Source organism: Sprattus sprattus (genome assembly GCF_963457725.1).
Source record: "Sprattus sprattus genome assembly, chromosome: 12".
Lineage (NCBI taxonomy): Eukaryota > Metazoa > Chordata > Actinopteri > Clupeiformes > Clupeidae > Sprattus > Sprattus sprattus.
This window is the reverse complement of record NC_137910.1, coordinates 11,925,628-11,944,740: the sequence shown is the minus strand read 5'-3', so window position 1 is coordinate 11,944,740 and position 19,113 is coordinate 11,925,628. Positions and strand designations below refer to the sequence as shown.

Below are 19,113 nucleotides of genomic sequence, written 5' to 3'. Positions count from 1 at the left end.
ATTTTGAGACCAAATTAAAACAACTTGAAGATGTTTTCATTTCAATGAAATAAAAATAATGAACCTGCTGAGCAAGTTCTTTTACAGCTGTTTACTTTAGACGACCTCCTTACTATGTACTTCATTTTTAGCATTCTCGAGTGCTGGGTGCTTTGGTGATCCTAAATGATTGGTGTTATTCCATTGACTTTATGTGAACAGGCCTGGATAGTTCTGTAGCTCTATAATGCTGTCAACTATAAAGAAATCTTTAAGCAGTGTGAACTGTAAACAACCCAACCCCAGTGGCATGAGCCGTGTATGGCTGACAGCACTGTGTGTGTGTGAGAAAATCTGAAAGGGTGAAAAGTAAACAAATGCATCAATGCTGCTATATGTTCTCAGCCAACCCACGTTCAGGCGTTTCTGGACAAACAGTGGCGTGTGAAATGCCCCTGACAATGCAGTGAGCTGGCTGGTCGTTAGTGCCCTGCACTTGACCAATTACTGCCAATCGACCAGCTCTTGCTTGGCATTCTAAACTTGAAGTTCTCAGTTAATTGTAAACTATACACCGAAAATGACCCAATAAGCTTTTGTAAGATTTGTAAAATGACCTCTAAACAGCCAGAGACACTCTCTCTCTCTCTCTCTTTCCCTCTCTCGTTCTCTCTCTCTCTGACTCTTTTTTTCTATCTCTCTCTCTCTCTCTCTCTTTCGTTGTCTCTTTCTCGCTCTCTGTCTGATAGCAGAGAGTGTATGGCAGCTCAACCCATTTAATCTGGCAAAAAAAAAACTACTTAGCATGCTTGTTAAACTTAACCATTTTGCATTAACTAGATTTGTATTCACTTCAATTTTCTTTGCCTCATCAGAGCCTTGGAAATTCAAACAACTGCCTGATTCCATATTGTGACATTAATAACTTTAATGGGGGGGGTCAGGGGGCGGATTTCAGTGCCAAGACAACTAAAAGAACATGGAATATTTCAATTAGTCACCACATTCATTTAATTAAAAGCAAGCCCAGTTTCAAATGTTCCACAGGAGCAAATGTGCTCATTATATGGCCTGTGCTCTCTTAAAGATGTTGTGTGCGATTTTAATCTTGTACACTTTTTGTCAAATTTGGATAATTGTTCCTCACGGTCCTCTAGCAATCTCTTCAGTGTTGGCTCAGAACAAGCCATAAACACCCACAGTTGGTCTACACCTTCAGAATGAATGTACTGTTCATAAAGCACTGGGAAAGATTTTTATTGTGACTTATGTCACACCTTGTTTTAATAATATTCTTGCTTTCTTGCTTGCTTGCTTTCTTGCTTGCTCCCAGATGTATAATTAATTACATTTACCATGTTGAACATAATTTATTTGAACATGCACCTATACTGTAAAACATATATGTGCTATCGGATTCTTGCCCATCTTTACTACCCTTACAGCTATAACAGAAAACACACTGAGGAGGGATTCTTTCTTGATATATTTGGCAACTCTTTCGCCTAGCTTACAGGAATGTCATATAAGTATATTTGGTTAGCAAATGCCCATTACTGTGTTTCACTGTCACTGCTTTCATCTTTGGTCTGGATGTGATTACGCTATTTGCAGTGGACAGCGTTAGCGCAGTAGTCACTGGAGGACCAGATCTCATATCTGTAATTCATTTTAGCATGATACAAATGGTTAAACATGCTAAATAATTCAATGACAGACGTACTGTAATGACATCATGCAGTTAAGACATATTCGACACAGTAACTACATAAAATGCAGTATTCAGTAGCGGCCTACTCTAGAGTGTTGTTTAAGGAAGGTTCAGTAGCCCTCTAGAGTGTTGTTTAAGGAAGGTAGGGCTTTACAATGCTATTCTCTCCTCCTTCTGCATTTACATTCTGGTGGCATGCATGACTATTGGTCCATTGTCTTATATTCCCTCCACTAATCAAAGTCCATGATGTTTGCTGCAGTCCCCAAACTCCCGAACAGTGATTCACAAGTAGTTAGCTATTAAGCAAAAGGAGCACTACAAATGAGAAAATTAGAAAGTGCAGCAAAGGAACAGAGATCTGGGCTCTGTGCTTCATTGAGCGACTCTCTGGTGGTAGAGCAGGCAGCTAGTTAAAGTGGGGATGGCGTGGGACCTAGTAGAAGCATTTGTTAGTATTTCTCTCTCTCTCGCTCTCTTTCTCCCTCCTACTCTGTTTGTATAAGTGTATGTGTGTGTGTGAGTATGTGTGCATGTGCATGTGTGTGATGTTTATATTGAATGATAATTAATGAGCCCTAATTAATGAGTCTTTATCTATGTCTGAATTAGGTTCATGTCCTGTGATCAGAGACTACTCTTTCACGTCTTGCTCTTTGCTTACTCATAGGACTGCAACTATCAAAATGTAATTGATGTTCTAAAAGAACACGTCACAATAGCTAATTCAACCAAGACATATATGTGGAAATGAAGGGCAAGGTCTGACAGGCGAGCAAGGTCTGACACTGCCTTTAATGTGAAAGACGAAATAGAAAAGCCACCGCGTCTCAATTCCACGACGAGCAAACACCTTCCATGGATCACCCACTAGGGAGCGAGAATGGGAGAATTCATCTTAATAACACCTGCTTTTCACTTTGGATGGACAGAGATGCCAGAGTTAATAGCCGCCCACCGTAGCTGTCACTCGACTCTAAGCCCTCTGAGCTTGTCTGCAGCAAGAGTAACTTGAAGTGGGAAAGAGAAAAGATTAACCTTAAGACATTGAGACAGACCGCCGAAGAAGAAGTGGCTAGCACACACCTGTCTCACCGAACTCTGGTTTAGATCTAGGACATCTCTTGCCACACGCAATGCCACAAATCGGCACAGTTTTGCCGATCCAATTTGTAAGGAAAACAATGGAGCCAACACACACTGAGGAACGAGAAAGCATTCACGGTCGGTTGACCAATCTGGGCTCATTAATGAATAAATGCTGTGCATAACAGCAGCCTGCACAACGTGTATGGTAAGGAATGGAATGCATGGAGGGACCCAGGAAGGGCTCATTTAATTATGAATTCATTCTTTAATAATTGATTATTAATTATTTAATTATTATCTCATTTAAGATGTATTTCAGAGTGAATTACTGAGGAAAAGCATGCTACTCTGATGGCAAGGCTGACCAAGGATTCAAATGATCCCAGTTGCAAAATCAACATAAAATAAAATGTGCACAATTATTGGCTTTATCAACCCCTTACTGTTTAAAATATCCCAAATGGACATTATTCAGTGCACACAGCACCTCTTACTTAAGACTAGACAATCCGCTACATATAATAGGTTTGCATTTTTACTATAGAAGCTATTGTAACCCATATGTACAGCACTGTACAGGTGTCCAACACTAATGGGTGTGATATGTAGGTTAAAAGCTCTTAGAGAAGAATAATGGTGCTTAGGAAGAATAGGAAATGTGTATAATCAATGGTTAAACTCAACTACATTAAGGGCAATTATAGAGTCAGGGTCAAGCTCGTATAAAACAAGCATTCATATACTATATAAGCACAGCACACCCAATTCATTTACCCAGTCTGTTTTTTTACGTTTTCTTTCGGCAAAGAATGTCTATCACTGTCACAGTATTCTCTCTTTCCTTTCATGTCTTCATGCTCTTCCTCAATCTCTCCATTAAGTCTCGCAAGTCATCTCTTTTTTTTCCTCTACCCAACACCGCTCTCTTGTTCCCTTGCCCCCCCCCCCCACCGCCTCTTTCTCCCTCTCCGGTATCTCTCTGCTTTCATCAAAGACCATCCCTCTCTCTCTCTACAGCCTGACACATTTCTAAGTAGGCTGGGGAAGGTCAGCGGTGGAGGGACCATTTGGGGATTACAGACACTGACACCACAGAGGAGGGAAAGGCCTTTTTGTCCTGGTGGAAGGTCTAATTAGGTGTGGTTATTCAAATTGCAACTGTTTGTGTGTGTGCCGATGCCCTATAATTCACCCAGCTCTAGGGGGCTTTGACATTCTTATCAACACGTTATAATAGTCAGCCTTTTGCCATTAGTTCAAAACCCTCTGTGTAATAACAATCCAGTGGATATGGCTTTCAGACACTGTATTTTAAGTGAATGTGCACATAGTGCCAGGCTTTTTCTCTCTCACTTGGCTTGTGTTCAATTACATGAATCTAATATGGTGAAACATGACCTAAATCCTGCTAAAGCGCTAGTATGGAGCTGAAATGTTTTCAAACACGATGAATTATGAAACACCCAGATGTTTTCATCTCAGTTGCTTACTATTACATCACACACACTAAATGTCAATTTCTCCAGAGTGTTGTGATGGGATCGTCTCCCCCATGTCTCCCAGAGTTTGGTAAAAAAAAAAAAGGGAAAAAACTGTGAAACACACAGCTTATTTATAATGATGACTTATTCCATGCTGCAGTCCATGAATAACTTCAGTGTGATTTCTGTATTTGATGTTTAATTTAAAAGCCAAAAATTAAGGCATTTCAAATTACAGCAATTAACCTTGATGAAGTGAATACACAGGCACAAAGAACTGTTTACTTTGTCTCCAGAGGCAGTTGGGTCACTAATTATGGATGACAGAGAACAGCATGGAACCACCCGTTTTATAGATATATCCGTGACGTGTCCTGTGTATGCAAAATGTATGCACAGAAGATACACACACATATACATACCCACACACACACACACACACACACACACACACACACACACACACACACACACACACACACACACACACACACACACACACACACACACACACACACACACACACACACACACACACAGTTGATATAGACATCACCATTTTGGCGTACTGAAAGTAACTACCAGTACTAACCATACTCGCTGTCGTAGAAGACGATGAACTTGTGCCACTGGAGCTCGGCGACGAGTGCAAGCATGACGTCGTTGAGGCGCACGGGTGGCCTGGCAGCCAGCGTGTACCTCTCGCCGTCGGGGCTGGGGTTGAGCGGGCAGGCCGTGCGCGGGGTGCCGTCTCCGTTCCGCTGGACAAACAGGTGGGGGATGTGCATGGCGTCGGTCAGCGACTGCAGGGCATTGGCTGACGCACAGCCGGTGGACGACACCAGCGCCAGGATGCCCTGGTTCATTAGCTCACATGCTGCAGTGGCATAGAGAGAGAGAGAGAGCGAGAGGGAGGGGGGGGAGAGGGAGAGGAGAGGGGTGGCGATGATGGTGGAAATGATGACGAGGACAGTGAATGGTTGTGTGACAGTGAGTGTGGTGGTGAGTACAATAAGGGTTTGGAGACATGACATTGGAAAGGAAAAAGGGACAGAATTAGTGAGGACAAAATGGAGGTGGATGACAAGAACAAGAGTAGGAGATAGATAAAAGAGTTAAAACAAAATGGAGGGTATGAGAAAAGGATTATTAATGAGTAGGAAGATGTGCAGATGAAAGTAAAGTTTTCAGAAGGAAGTAAAATGAAGTAGGATTCAAAACAAGGACAGGGAAAGAGCATAATTGAGGACATGATGTAAGAAGAAGAGGTAGAGGAAGGTGAGCAGAGGAGAGGAAGGGTAAATGGAGTGGCAGGACAAGAGCAGCCGAGCACAAAGGAGAGAGAATGAAGAGGGAGAGAAGAAAAGAGAGAGAATGAAGGGGGAGAGGAGACAAGAGAAAAGAGGGCAGAGAGGATAAGCTAAGATCCACATGACAAAGAGCTCTGTGCAGAGCTGAGGAGAAGCTCATTCATGCACACGGTGAACACACCGTTGGAACATTCAGTCTTCAAAAGGCAACATTAGGATCTTCCAGTTGGCCATAAAATATTCACATCAGGTGGCACATTGCGTATCTCAAATAAATTCAGTGTTATTTTGTGGGGGTTGGGGTGAAAAAGTCCTCACAAGTAAATACTGTTAGAGGTCAAAAGCACTGTGTAACCATGGCAAATTACCAATGCCTTCCTGAAAGATTTATGTGCAACATTAAAACACCTATGGTACAACTTTAACTAGGGCTATAAGTGGCTGTAAGAAACTGATTAAGTCCCCCATGTTTCTGTCAGTGATGTACATGGTTACAAAGTGTTACAAAAAGTCACTTGAGAGACTTTAATGCTGGCGCTGTATACGTTATGACACATACATAACATGACACACAGGACTGTAAATGAAAGGTTTGACAAGCAGCTCATAGTCATATGTCTCCTGGAGTCTCACTGTGTGTGTGGAGGAGACTAGAGATACAACCACTGATTACATTTCCCCAATGGATAACCCTTCAATGTGAGACAATTGTGTGTGTGTGTGTGTGTGTGTGTGTGTGTGTGTGTGTGTGTGTGTGTGTGTGTGTGTGTGTGTGTGTGTGTGTGTGTGTGTGTGTGTTTGCAAGTGAGTGTGAGCTTGGTGTGTGTGTGTGTGTGTGTGTGTGTGTGTGTGTGTGTGTGTGTGTTTGGTGTGAGTGAGTGTGGGCTTTGTGTGTGTGTATGTGTATGTGTATTTGTGTGGGTTAAGTGTGTGTGTGTGTGTGTGTGTGCGTGGAATGGAGCCGTTCTGAAACGCCATTGTGAGGAGACTATTAATGTGTCAAATGTGAAATGTATCTCCCAACCTACAGCTCAGCACTGCATTATGCCTATGTGAGATAGGAACAAGGGAAACGAGACAGGAAGCAGAGAGAGAGAGAGAGAGGGAGAGAGAGAGAGAGAGAGAGAGAGAGAGGGAGAGAGAGGGAGACTTCAATAACTTATGGTTACAGAGCCCAGACGATATCCAGAAACAAGATTTTAATTAAAACGTTTAATAAAGAATTAGCCATCAGTATGTAAAACAAACCAGTGACATCTAAGAATGTCAAAAGGCATCTCTGTTGGCAGCCTACGCACCTATATCTGCGGCTTTCCCATATCTGCATCTTAACTAACCTTTATCTACGGACTGTGCCGTGCACAGAGACGGCACCCATTCCAAGCTGAGATGTATGACTTTGGGTGTTTCTACACACTTCATTGCCCTTTTCCCAACCTATCAGATGGGGATTTGTACAGGTATAGGAGGACGGAGCAGCCAGTGCAGTCGATAACGATCTCATAATGATAATGAATTATGATAATAATGAATGGCAAATGGCCACAAAAGAACAGGAACAGGAAACCATCTATCTCCCTCAGAGCACCTTTGCCAGAGAAGGACATGAAAGAGGAACTCTAAGCCTGCAGGTCCCCAGACGTCGGATCAAAGCCCCAGCATCCCTTCATGCCGCTTCACTTTGTCACTCAGCCTTGGCAGAAGACACATTCCTTTTTGCTCCTCTATGAACATGTTAGGTTGAATTGTGTATCCGGATAACCACAGGCGGCTCATTAAATGCCTGCACCATTATCGTACTGTCACCGGGTTGGAAGAGCATTGTTCAAATGTTAATCCAAATCAAGCTTTTAAATCTCTTATACTCTAAGCTCATAATTGAAAAGCATTTAAGACACATCTGTCATGCAGATTAGGGGGTAGGTTATACAAATAGAGGTTTTGGGTTCATTATTTGTATATTACAGAGATTGGCATGAAATCAAGGCAGATTAAAGGCTTCCAAATAGGTGACAGAATTTCTCTGGCCCCCCCATGGAGTACTTAAATAACCAGAAATGATGATGTGTAGCCAAGAGCTTATGGGAAAACAACCACCTAGTTGTGAATCTAAAATGAAAAGAAGCATGGCAAAATGTAATCATAAATGAAATAATAATAATAATAATAATAATAAACAACTGCCTTGAGAAGAAATGCTATGGACATGGTTGAGAAATGCTCCTGCAACCAGTACATCAAACTGAATTCATGGCACTTAGTGAACGTTTCTATTTTCCTCAGCCGTCAAAAAAAGAAAGAAAAAAACTGTATGGGAGCCATGGAGATCAGCACGTCAGAGTACTTTCCACTGCACATTGCCAAATAGTCTCACTTAGAGACACTCGTGGGGTTATACCCAGCCTAAAGTAATCTAAACATCTATCACCCCCCCACTGAGGTTTCAGACTTCAGACAGAATCGCATAGAATGCGTGTTGTGACATGACCAATGAAACAGATTAAAAGATTAAAAAAAAACAAAAAAAAAACACAGATCAAGTTCCACATTTTCAACCGCGATCCCGACGGCAATTCATTAGATATTTCCAGGCACTACCCTAGCCATTTGAAAGTTTTAAAAGAAGACTGGTACAGATGGGGACGCAATTGTATCTTCTGTGAACTTTTTGAATTATGTAGTTATGTTTAATAATGCCTGCGAATCAAGGTCTTTATATCCCCCCAAACAGAAAGGCCAGGAGACCAGCGCAGCGTCTTCAAACTCACTTCAGCATGAAAAGCGCTCGTCTCCGTCTATTGTTTACACACCTTGTATCTTGAGCCCTAGCAATTATCCAATGTGTTCGCGAGTCAAAATCAAAAAGTGTTGTGATTATACTTCCTTTATAATGCAAATGTTGCTTGTGTGATAGCTTTCCCCCGTAACCGAATGTTCTACACAAATGGAGCACTGCCTCAAAACAAGCAGGAATCATTATATCACAAGAACAATCTGAATAGGTGATGACTTGATAATGAAAGTACCCAAGCAGCTTAACAAGAAGAAGAACATATAGGACAAAATCCATTTGGTCAGACTCCCTATGCACAGGTTCTGATTTCAAAATGTACAATTCCCATAAAATGAAGAAGCATTAGAAACACTTCTTACTGTTACTTATTGATTTTGTTATATGTGGGGAAATCAGACAATTGAGATAGACAGATAGCACATTTTTGAATGGACCTCCACTGATGTTTTTATCTGATAAAATGTTAAGGATGTCCACTTTTGACAAACATAACTTGCAATATTTAATGGTAACTATCTCTGCCAGACGACTGAACAGACACCAGCTCAAGTGAAGTGAATAGGTGTAGAGAAAAAAGGAGAAGTGGCTGAGAAAAGAACGGCACTTTTCACCCTATGAAGTCTGAATGACAGGCAGTTGGGTTGATGTACCCTACAGTCTGTCATGCTTCTTCTTGTAATGGCTCAGTGAACAACACGCAAGTGGTCATTTCATGCTCTTCTGGGAGGTCACCTCTTTCATAACACTCATAGCGTGACAGAGTGATATCTTTTGAACAGCAGCTAAGGTCACAGGTGTTAATGATACGTTGGCTGAAATAGAAGTTCGGGTTAAATGCTCAATTTTCACACTACACAATCCTAAGTGCCATAATTTGTTAGAAGCACACTATGTATTTGAAGCAGAAGAGATAAAAATAAGAGGCACTAAACAAAGGAAACATATGCTTCATCTTCAATTTTAAGTAGAATATTGAGTGTTTGGACCCGACTGTATAAAGGCTTATTGTTACTCAGCGACAAGTAATCCTTAAATCCTTCAAAGAAACCTGTGGATTGTTCCCTGCTATTTTCACTCTTGCAGAAAGCGCTACTGTTCTCTTTGACACCCCAAAAGTTTCATATAGTCTGGGGGATGAACTTACACACAGATCTTGTTGGAAAACATGCCTCACCACACTGGCAAGCATTCTTTCCCCTTTACCTAAGCATACTTCCCCCTTTACCTAAGCATACTTCCCCCTTTACCTAAGCATATTTTCCCCTTTACCTAAGCATACTCCCCCCTTTGTTTAAGCATACTTCCCCCTTTACCTAAGCATACTTCCCACTTTGCCTAAGCATACTTCCCCATTTACCTAAACATACTTTCCCCTTTACCTAAGCATACTTTCCCCTTTACCTAAGCATACCTCCCCTGTTGCCTAAGCATACTTTCCCCCTCTAGGCCAAGTCCTGCTCAAACCTGAGCGTAAAGTGTCATTTATCAATCAGCTCTGAGTGACTGTAGAATAAGCCAATCAGCTCTGAGTGACTCTAGAATAAGCCAAGATTCATAGGCAGTGGCTCAGTGTACGCTTAGCAAATAATGCCAGGCTGAAGGTTGACACAAACCTGTGTGTGTGTGTGTGTGTGTGTGTGTGTGTGTGTGTGTGTGTGTGTGTGTGTGTGTGTGTGTGTGTGTGTGTGTATTCGTATGTGTGTGTGTGTGTGTGTGTGTGTGTGTGTGTGTGTGTGTGTGTGTGTGTGTGTATGGTGTGTGTGTGTGTGTGTGCGTATGTGTGTGTGTGTGTGTGTGTGCAATCGTCAGGAAGACAAGGCTTTGTAAATCACTGGCCATCATCATTCATCACCCTCTCACATCATCGCATTCCTCGCAGCCTTGCCCACTCCTCCCCGTTGTTGACAAAATAGCCTCATTATTAGTTTCTGTGTCACAGGACAACCAATGTCAGCCCATGGAACAGGGAGGCAAACACGCTTGACGCGGGAACAGCAACATCCCATTACAGCGACTCACCAGTACCTGTCTCCTCCAGAACAGGTTATTTACTGTTGTGTCTGCTGCCCTTCATCAATATATAATGACGAGTGACGCCTGGGAGTGAGACAAAATTCAATATGTAAAGCAATTTCATTTCTTTCCAGTTTTTTAAGGCTTTTCAGGTCTCGGCATCCCGTAGCTCAACTTGACATTTTCCCTGTTGCAAAGTGAGTAATTGAACATGGCTGCCTCCGTAGTGTCCTCTTTTCCTTTGAAATGCGCGGTAAAATAAGATGTAATGTCACGCACTAAAGTGAAATGGAAAATATAAGCTACACCCGTGCGTATCCTTGTGGCATTTCAAAAGCCTGAAAATTGCTTCACAGTTGAAAGAGTGAGGTGGAAAAGGCCTGGCTGTGCTGAGGACACTCGGAGTTTAATGCCCCTTGTATAACTGTTGCAGGCTGCTTACTGCTGGATGATTAACCAATTAGTCTCCCTTGGTTAGTGCGCAAGACTGCAGGACATTTAACAGCACACTCATGGGGGCTAAGGCTTCACCTTCAGTGGAAAGGTCAGTGGATGGTCTCCTGGAGTGCTCCTCACACAGCTCTCAGGAGGTAAGCAGAAGGGGGATGTACAAGTAATGAATTTCAGATGCAGGTGAATGTGTGTGTGTGCTGTGTGCATAGTGTGTGTGTGTGTGCGTCCCCTGTGTCTACGTGGTGTGGAAGCTTGGGGTGAGGTCAGCTTAACCAGCAGCTTCTTCGCTCACCTTTCGTGATGGCTATCGTATCACATGCAGCCTAGTATCAGCTCTGGCTCTGGTTTAATCACTAGTAAACCATAATTACAATCAATCGATACAGTAATTCAAACAAGCTACTGAAGTTCGCTATAGCATTGCAAAATTTCCCTCGTGTGCAAGACCAGTTCAGTAATTGCATACAGCATCTTTGGCACCTGCATGGGCAGATCAGCACCTCCTTAGTGTGACTGGACAAAAAACTTGCAATGTTTTGCTGTGAAAAAGAAGCAATATATGTCATCTCCATGAAATTGCTTTGCTTTGAACCTCTGATAGCCATGTCTTATCTCTGCATGGTTTAAATTCCAAACATGTTCAAGCTAATGATTATTTCAATTGATGTAGGCAAAGTGCATCTGGGAAATGTGCCGCAGTGAAAGCAAAAGTTAATAATAATCATGGCAGCATCTGGCGGAACATTGATCACTCAGTTATTAAATTGGCATCTCATGTAACTAAACAGAATATGTTGCTGATATTTTTCTGGGCAACATGAATGCAGTTCGGCACATTTAAACCACATTTCCCACATGCCATGTATGTAGGTACAATCTACAATACAATCAAATAGGTACGATCTAATAATCAATAATCAAACCTAAAAAGGAGAATGCTGCTTTCCAGAAAGGCAAAAGACTTTGATCTGTACCTTATTGCATCGTGCTCACTCAAGATTTTGTTTTGCTTTGTTTTCCCTACTAAATTAATTCTACTCAAACTATTCAATTCAACTTTATTTTGTAGCGCGAATCAGAACAATACATTGTCTCAATGCGCTTTACAGAGCCCAGAGCCTGGACCCCTGGACCCCCTAGTTTAAGCACAATGGTAACAGGGCCAAGGAAAAACTCCCTGATAGTCAGAGAGGAACCTTATGCAGAACCACGGCACATAAGTGGGGACCCATCTGCTTGAGGTCGGCCGGGAGGAAATGGTGGCAAAACAAATATAGTGGCAAGACAGAGGGAGGGGGAACACAGGTAGCCTATCAACGACTATTGGTCTATCTGCCACTGGATGAGGACCTGCACACTTTTGTATTGTTTGTCGTAGCATATTGAATACAGTTGTAGTTGACTGTAGTGAGAACTTAGTTTACAGAGTTGAAATAGATGTGTGTCGTTGCTGTGACTTGTTACATGTACATGTTACACTTATAGCCATCATTAGTGAGTGTGTGTGTGTGTGCGTGTGTGTGTGTGTGTGTGTGTGTGTGTGTGTGTGTGTGTGTGTGTACATGTAACACTTATAGCCAAAGTGGTGATTTGGCCAGGGCTTGACTATGGTCACTCCAATACAAACTATTCAATAATTTCCATGAAGAAAATTGAACGCTTCATACAACCTGCACACACATGACAATGTCAGTGGAAGAGTTAAAGACAGGTGTACTATTTATTCAGCCCCAGGTGAGGGATGTCATCTCCTCCTGGCGGTGTTCTTCAATGATTTGTCATGAAACCTGTGGCATGTCACATCCTAATCTCAACAATATGTTGGTCCACATAAGCGCAAGTTCACCTGAAAACTACGGCAGAATGGAAATAAAGAAAATAAAACATTCACAGAGTTGCACACTGTCAGTCAGACGGCTAATCAGACTAGCCTCTCTGAACGAGCCTAAAACACAGCAAGGGCCCTTCTCAGTGCATTTAGCACACAGCGGCACTTTGCCTGTAGGGAGTTTCACTGCTGCAAAGAAGGGGCCGGAATGAGAACACTCCTGGGGGGCTCCAAACACTGCTAATGGCCCCAGCATAGAATGATACTGCATAGTACAACAGTTCTGCCGTTTGCAGTTTTTTACCAGTATGACCCAAATCACTGAGTGAATGAAAATCTTCTCAGAAGCCTGATTTACATACCCTCCAGCTATAAGACAAATACTTCCAGGGATTTGAGTTCACATACGGATCACAGTTGGAATATTATTTCACAAGGCATCGACCCCTTACATTAACCTTTACATAATTTAAACCCCGAGCTTTTTTCACCCACATGCTACCTGAAGTAAAAGCTGCCCACATCACAGGATAAAAAAGAACCCCGAGGCCCTTGCAAGTTAGAGGTCAGAGAAGATAAAAGGGAAGTATTTTGCATCAAAGATTTCCGTTTTTCCTTTTTTTTCATATGGGTCCAGAACACTGTGCATATCGTTTTACCTCTGCCATGGACATAGCCTGGTTGCTCCATATGAGGTCTTTAAACCACACACTCATCAGTGTAAATATGCAAAGATGCGTATGGATCAGCGAAATCCTTAATCAGTTCTTGGGCTGCTATTGCCAACATTGTCCAAACTGCTTGATGGAGATTGAAATATGTAAATGTATGGATATGCCTCGAGATAGAGACACACATACATTGACTGAAATACATGCCGATTTCAATTTCTACATATTTTAACAACTCTAACCCTTGAACTCCTCCATAAGCCATTTCAAAACAGTTTTCTCCACATATAAAAGATTATTTTAAGGAGAGAAACATGGCACGGGTTACACCCTAAGGCCCCTTCAATGCACGGTGTAAGACAGCCTCTTACTTACGTAAATATGAACACCCCCAAGCACCCTAGTGCCAGTGAGCATTGTGCCTGTAGGAAAAACAGTGACGGGGCAGACGAGCACATAGTCATGCATGAAATGACTGTAAACAACCATTTTGACCACACGAAAAGGTGACCTTTAGAACCACGGAGCGACAGGAAGAGACCAGACGATTGTGTAGCCGTGGAGACAATGGTTGAAATTAAATGGGTACTTTTCACTGCAAGCTGCATAGGACAGTTGGACAGCGTTATGGATTCACATGACTGGACTGAACTGAAGTTGTGCCAGATTTCAGAGTTCAGAGTTCATATTACCATGTTACACCAAGTTCATTTCCTGTATGTGTAAATATGTTACAAAAAGTCTACCTGACAGAATCCCCAAATTATCTATAATTATATGTAGGTATTTTCTACAATTTATTATGTTATTTTAATTTTTGTTATTTAACAAACGCAGTCTTAAATTGCCATCTCCGTAGTTTGGCTGGGAGTAGTGTCAGTAACATTTAAGAGACCGAGTATCAATACAGACACTGGAATACGGGTCACTACAAACCACAGGGTTGAGTAAATATCCCTGGGGAATGGAATAACACTGATGACAAAAACAATGAGTGCAGTCAACCCCCAAAGGAACCCTACAAGCAAAAGTGAATCCTCTTTGTTTGAATAGGAAAAACAAACAGGAAATGCAATGCAGCCTAAAGGAGTTGTCTGAAAAGGTTGGAAATGACACCTATTTCCATATTTTTCACAACAATCAGGCTTTACTGAAGTAATACAGTTTTAAAATGACTACTTATTCTGGGCAATTGCAGAAAAGTGAATAAATTGGGTCACACCAATTATCAAGTTATCAAGAATAATGATTGCAATGTTAACTCTTCTCAGGGTCATAACTGATGTGTTCACTTAATCCTCATCGCTACGACAATATTGCCTTTACACAAGGAGGCAAATCCCTGATTCTAATCTTCTGCGACTTCTAAAAGTTGTGAAAGTACATCATCAACTTTTCACGCATCAGACAAATTATATGAATAAATATTGTTTGCACTTTGCAAATATGTGCCTGATGTGCACAGATGGATGACAATCTCAACATAACAGAGAGTTATTTCTGAACATAACCTACACTAGGTTTGCCATCTATGCTGTCAAAATGTTCAGTGTGACCCATACCTACTGCAGGTGATGTTCAGAAATAACTCTCTGTTTGATAGTCATCCATCTGAGATTTGACAGCATAGAAGGCAACACAGCTACGTCTCCATCAGTCCTCCACCAGCATGGGGGATAGGCTAACATCTGTAATTTTTTTATTTCATTTAATTGATTTATATATAAGGACAAAACACATGAATTAACATTCCTGTAAGTGTGCCAGTTTTAGCCAGCTGGTGGCTTAAACTATAAACCATGTTATCCATGTCAACTTGTAAAAGTTAACTTGACACAGGAACTTGACAAGTTGCTTGACAAAGGAACTGGTGTAGTTCCTTCATCTTCATTCACAAGACTTGTGCAGTTTCGCAGAATTGCTGATTGCTGATTTAAATTTGACGCCATAGTTAATAGTTTATAAAAACTGTAATATCAAATTAGAAATAGTTAGAAAAATAAATCCCTACGAAAAAAGGGACACTCTTCAAGTCATAGGCCAAAAGTACAGGTGCTTGAGCACCACCTGGGGTCTATCTGTACATGTGCTTATCAATAAGAAATCTACAGGAAATAGCCCACTGTTTAGCAAACTGAAATACTAATGGCAAAAAGTACACTTGACCGTCCTCAAATGGTGCAGTAGTAAAATCAACTACCTTATTGGTGAATATTATCATTCTATAACTCATTCATATAAAGAAGGAGGGATTTAATCACAATAAAGAGTGTGCATCTCCAGTGTGCTTAAAGGCTGCAAAGGACAGTAAGCCAGCAAGTGTTTACATAATATGTGTCCTTCTGCAAATAACGCCTTCAGCTTGAACAATTCAGTTATTATCAGTGCATAGAGGAGGATTAAGAGAACAATGTCATCTGTGACAGATGCCCGGGATGAGACTGTTTGCCAAGCTAATGCGCTAGTTGATTTTTAACAGTACTCTTAGCGGCCTCTCTTATCCCTGAGTCAACAAAAGATGCCGGCGTGATGCAAGGTGAGCAGATAATTGAGACTAGTCCACAGACAGACACAGAGCTACACACAGCGCCTCTACAGTCACTTCTCTCTTCTTCCCCTTGCCTTGCAACCATTTTGATCCATCTCCCTTAACTACAAAGTTTTCTCTCTCTGTCTCTCTGTCTCTCTCTTTCTCTGTCTTTCTTCTTCCTATCTTGAGCTTGAACTTCATCTTTTCCCTTGAGGATTGCCTATTTTCTGGTCTTTACATTATACTTCCACGCTGCAGTGCCTTCTTGTCACATAATGGGAGAATCAATCATGCAATTGAATGGTTAATTGCTAGTGGGCTATGCCATTTCAAGCATCTAGCTTCAAAAGAGCCTCAGGTTTCAGGCAATTAATACAGGACATGACCTCATATCAAGCAAGAAAAAATACATTTCAGTAATTATACACAGGAAAAGATGGTAAATTCCTTTTGCAATTAGTTGGGGACTTCCCACAGACGCTATACCTCTCACTGTAAAGTACTCAACAACCTGGCTTAAGTACTATACCAATAGGGTGCACTACAACCATCATACCAATACTTAACACTGTGGAACTGTGGAACATGAAGTTGCCTTTGGACATTGGCCAGCAATCTCAAATCCCACACTTTGTCCCACTTATCAGAACTACCAGCACTTGAATGTGCCAGTAACTTGTATGCCCCTCTCACACACAAAAATTCTACAGTCTCTGTAATTAACTGGCAAAATAATTCACTTCAACTCTCGAACAAACATCCCAATTTAAAAAAAAAAAACAATTTAAATTCTACATTTAACGACCCTGGGTCAAACTAGTTCTACACCCGGACAGAATGTTCTAATAAATCAACACCTCTACACAACAAGCAGCCACTGCCCTCTCCTACCCACTGAATGGGGCTCTGTAGAGTGGGGAGGACACCCATTGGCTTAGGCTCTGAAGAGTGGGGAGGACCCCCATTGGCTTAGGCTCTGTAGAGTGGCGAGGACGCCCATTGGCTTAGGCTCTGTGGAGTGGGGAGGACACCCATTGGGTTAGGCTCTGTAGAGGGTCATCTCCAGGCTGGTATTGGCACATTTGAACTCGTACGGCAAGCTGTTTTTTAAGTAACTCCAAAATGATTTTTCAAGACAATGCTGCTGAGACAGTACTGAGCTAAATATAACTTGTTCTACACTGAAAAAAATACTGTGTATCTTTCTTAATTGTTTTTGTTCAAATGTTTCTTGTTCAAATGTATAAAAGGTGTCTGGGAATCAAAATGCACAAAGCAATTAGTCACTTGTGCCCTTTAGAAAGTGTCAGTGTATTTATTAAAACAGGATCATATTTGACAATGCTGGAAAAAAAAACCTTTAAGTTCAAGCAAATCCCTTTTTCAAAAATTAGCATTGGCATTATACTGCAGGAAAGCCTAACTATTGATACAAGGCAGGCATGCAGAGCCTCTCGAAAAAAGAAACAAATCATCACAGTCCCACCGTGGCATTCAACACAACATAATTATTAGAGCTAATCTCTAAATGAGCACTAGAAAAATTGAAGGTAACAACACCATTTTCAACCAAATACAAAATGACTGCCAATGTAAATTCTAGACCTCAAATGCATTGAAGCCTGTTGCAGAGATGGAAGAAACCAAGGGCTGTTCTGAGCATCCCATTTCAAAATGAGGCTATACATCAAAGGGTTAAGTATCCCCCACAAAAAAGTTTACCACAAAGTGACAGCGATTTCAATCAGGGCAGCAGAAAGACATCAGATGACAACGTATCTCACTGATCTCCACTGGTGATCATTACCTGCACCCGGGGACGGGGGACAGGGACGAGAGCCGATGTGATCACAGGCATAATGAAACACATTTGCCTGGCTTTAAGTCCCCGCTCCATCATAAATCATGAGAAATGACAGTTTGTTCCTAGGATAAATAAATGGCATCATATTGCCACTCTATAATCTGCCTGCTTCTGAATCTAGATCTCATCAGCAAGACAGATGTTGGGTTTCACCTCAACCATCTTAATCTCTTGTGCTGTTGGATTCCTGTAAAGAACACTCAGTGGTTACTACCAGCCACACCCAACCTAACCTAACAAATATATAAAGAAAAGTAATCACACACTTTAATGCTTTGGCAACACTGACAATAGACTGACCAAATAGCTAGAAAACAGTCTAGTTTTTACTAGGGCCCTGTGAAGCATCAAATTGCTTCAAAGCCTCACTACTTCATCGCCACCACTCAGATTCAATTTAGATAATGACTTAATACCTCTTTACAAAGGAGTCTGGCCTGAGGCTTGTCTGGCACAATAGTTGGAAAGTAGAAGAGACAGCAGCCATTGTTTTAGCATGGTAGGCAGAGAGCCTGTTGCATAGTGAGCGTGATTGGATGAGTCACGCAGCAATTAGACCTGCTCTGCATGCCTTGATGCTACAGAGCCAAAACAAAGTTGAGAAAAAAGCTTGGTGTCAGACGGCACGAGAAAAAAAACTAAATCTGGCAAAACTCACTCATCTCTTTGTGCTCCTGGCTGACAGGGTGGAACATTGCGCTTCAACCAATATAGGAAAAAAATAAATAAACCCATTCCAAATGAGTCGACCGTAGAAGAACAACAGACTGTTTAGCAGACTGACAAAACGATAAAGGGCAGTCCCTCTCACAACAGCTTCCCTGAAGTCTGACAGAAAGGGGGAGGACATGTCGAGGCTGTCTGAGGAGAAGCTCACCAGACAGAAGTGCAGCGCATACAATCTGGTGAGGACAAGACAAGAGGGGACATTGCGGGAGATTTCTCTCCCGCACTACCGATGGGTGGCATATCTTTAGTGACACCCAAGGTATGGCTGGGTTGTTTACTGGCTAATGCCAGCTGACAGTATAGTCCACCCCTTCCTCTCAGCTTCTCTGGCGATGCTCTTTATATGGCAGAGCCTCTCTATCTGACGCTAATGCCTCAGGAAAAGAACAGTGGCTTTCCCTGGAAATAATTCATTGTGATTTCCTTCTGTTCAATAGGAGCCAAACACTGGAAAGCACCACTTCTTCTTCATGCTAGACAAGCGCCCCTTCCCCTCCCTGTTCGTCTCTCCGTGTGGCCTTCACACTGTGTTGTGCTCTCCTCAGCACTACACCAGTTGCCCAAATGTGGGAAATGTTCTCACACTTCTGCACGTAATCTGGAGAACAGCTGGGTAATGGAGATGGATCAGGGATGCTGACCTTGAATGGGATTCCGTTAG

The 19,113-nt window shown here is 41.9% G+C and overlaps 1 protein-coding gene across 1 annotated transcript in view; it reads right to left on the bottom strand.

Moving 5' to 3' along the window:
* grid1a (glutamate receptor, ionotropic, delta 1a) overlaps positions 1–19,113 on the bottom strand; it is a gene marked incomplete at both ends in the record, with an annotated part of 225,587 nt that overhangs the window by 93,490 nt on the left and 112,984 nt on the right. Inside the window, one exon of the mRNA XM_080849389.1 lies at positions 4,853–5,137. Coding sequence (XP_080705515.1) covers positions 4,853–5,137 — 285 coding nt within the window. The remainder of the gene's footprint in view (positions 1–4,852; positions 5,138–19,113) is intronic.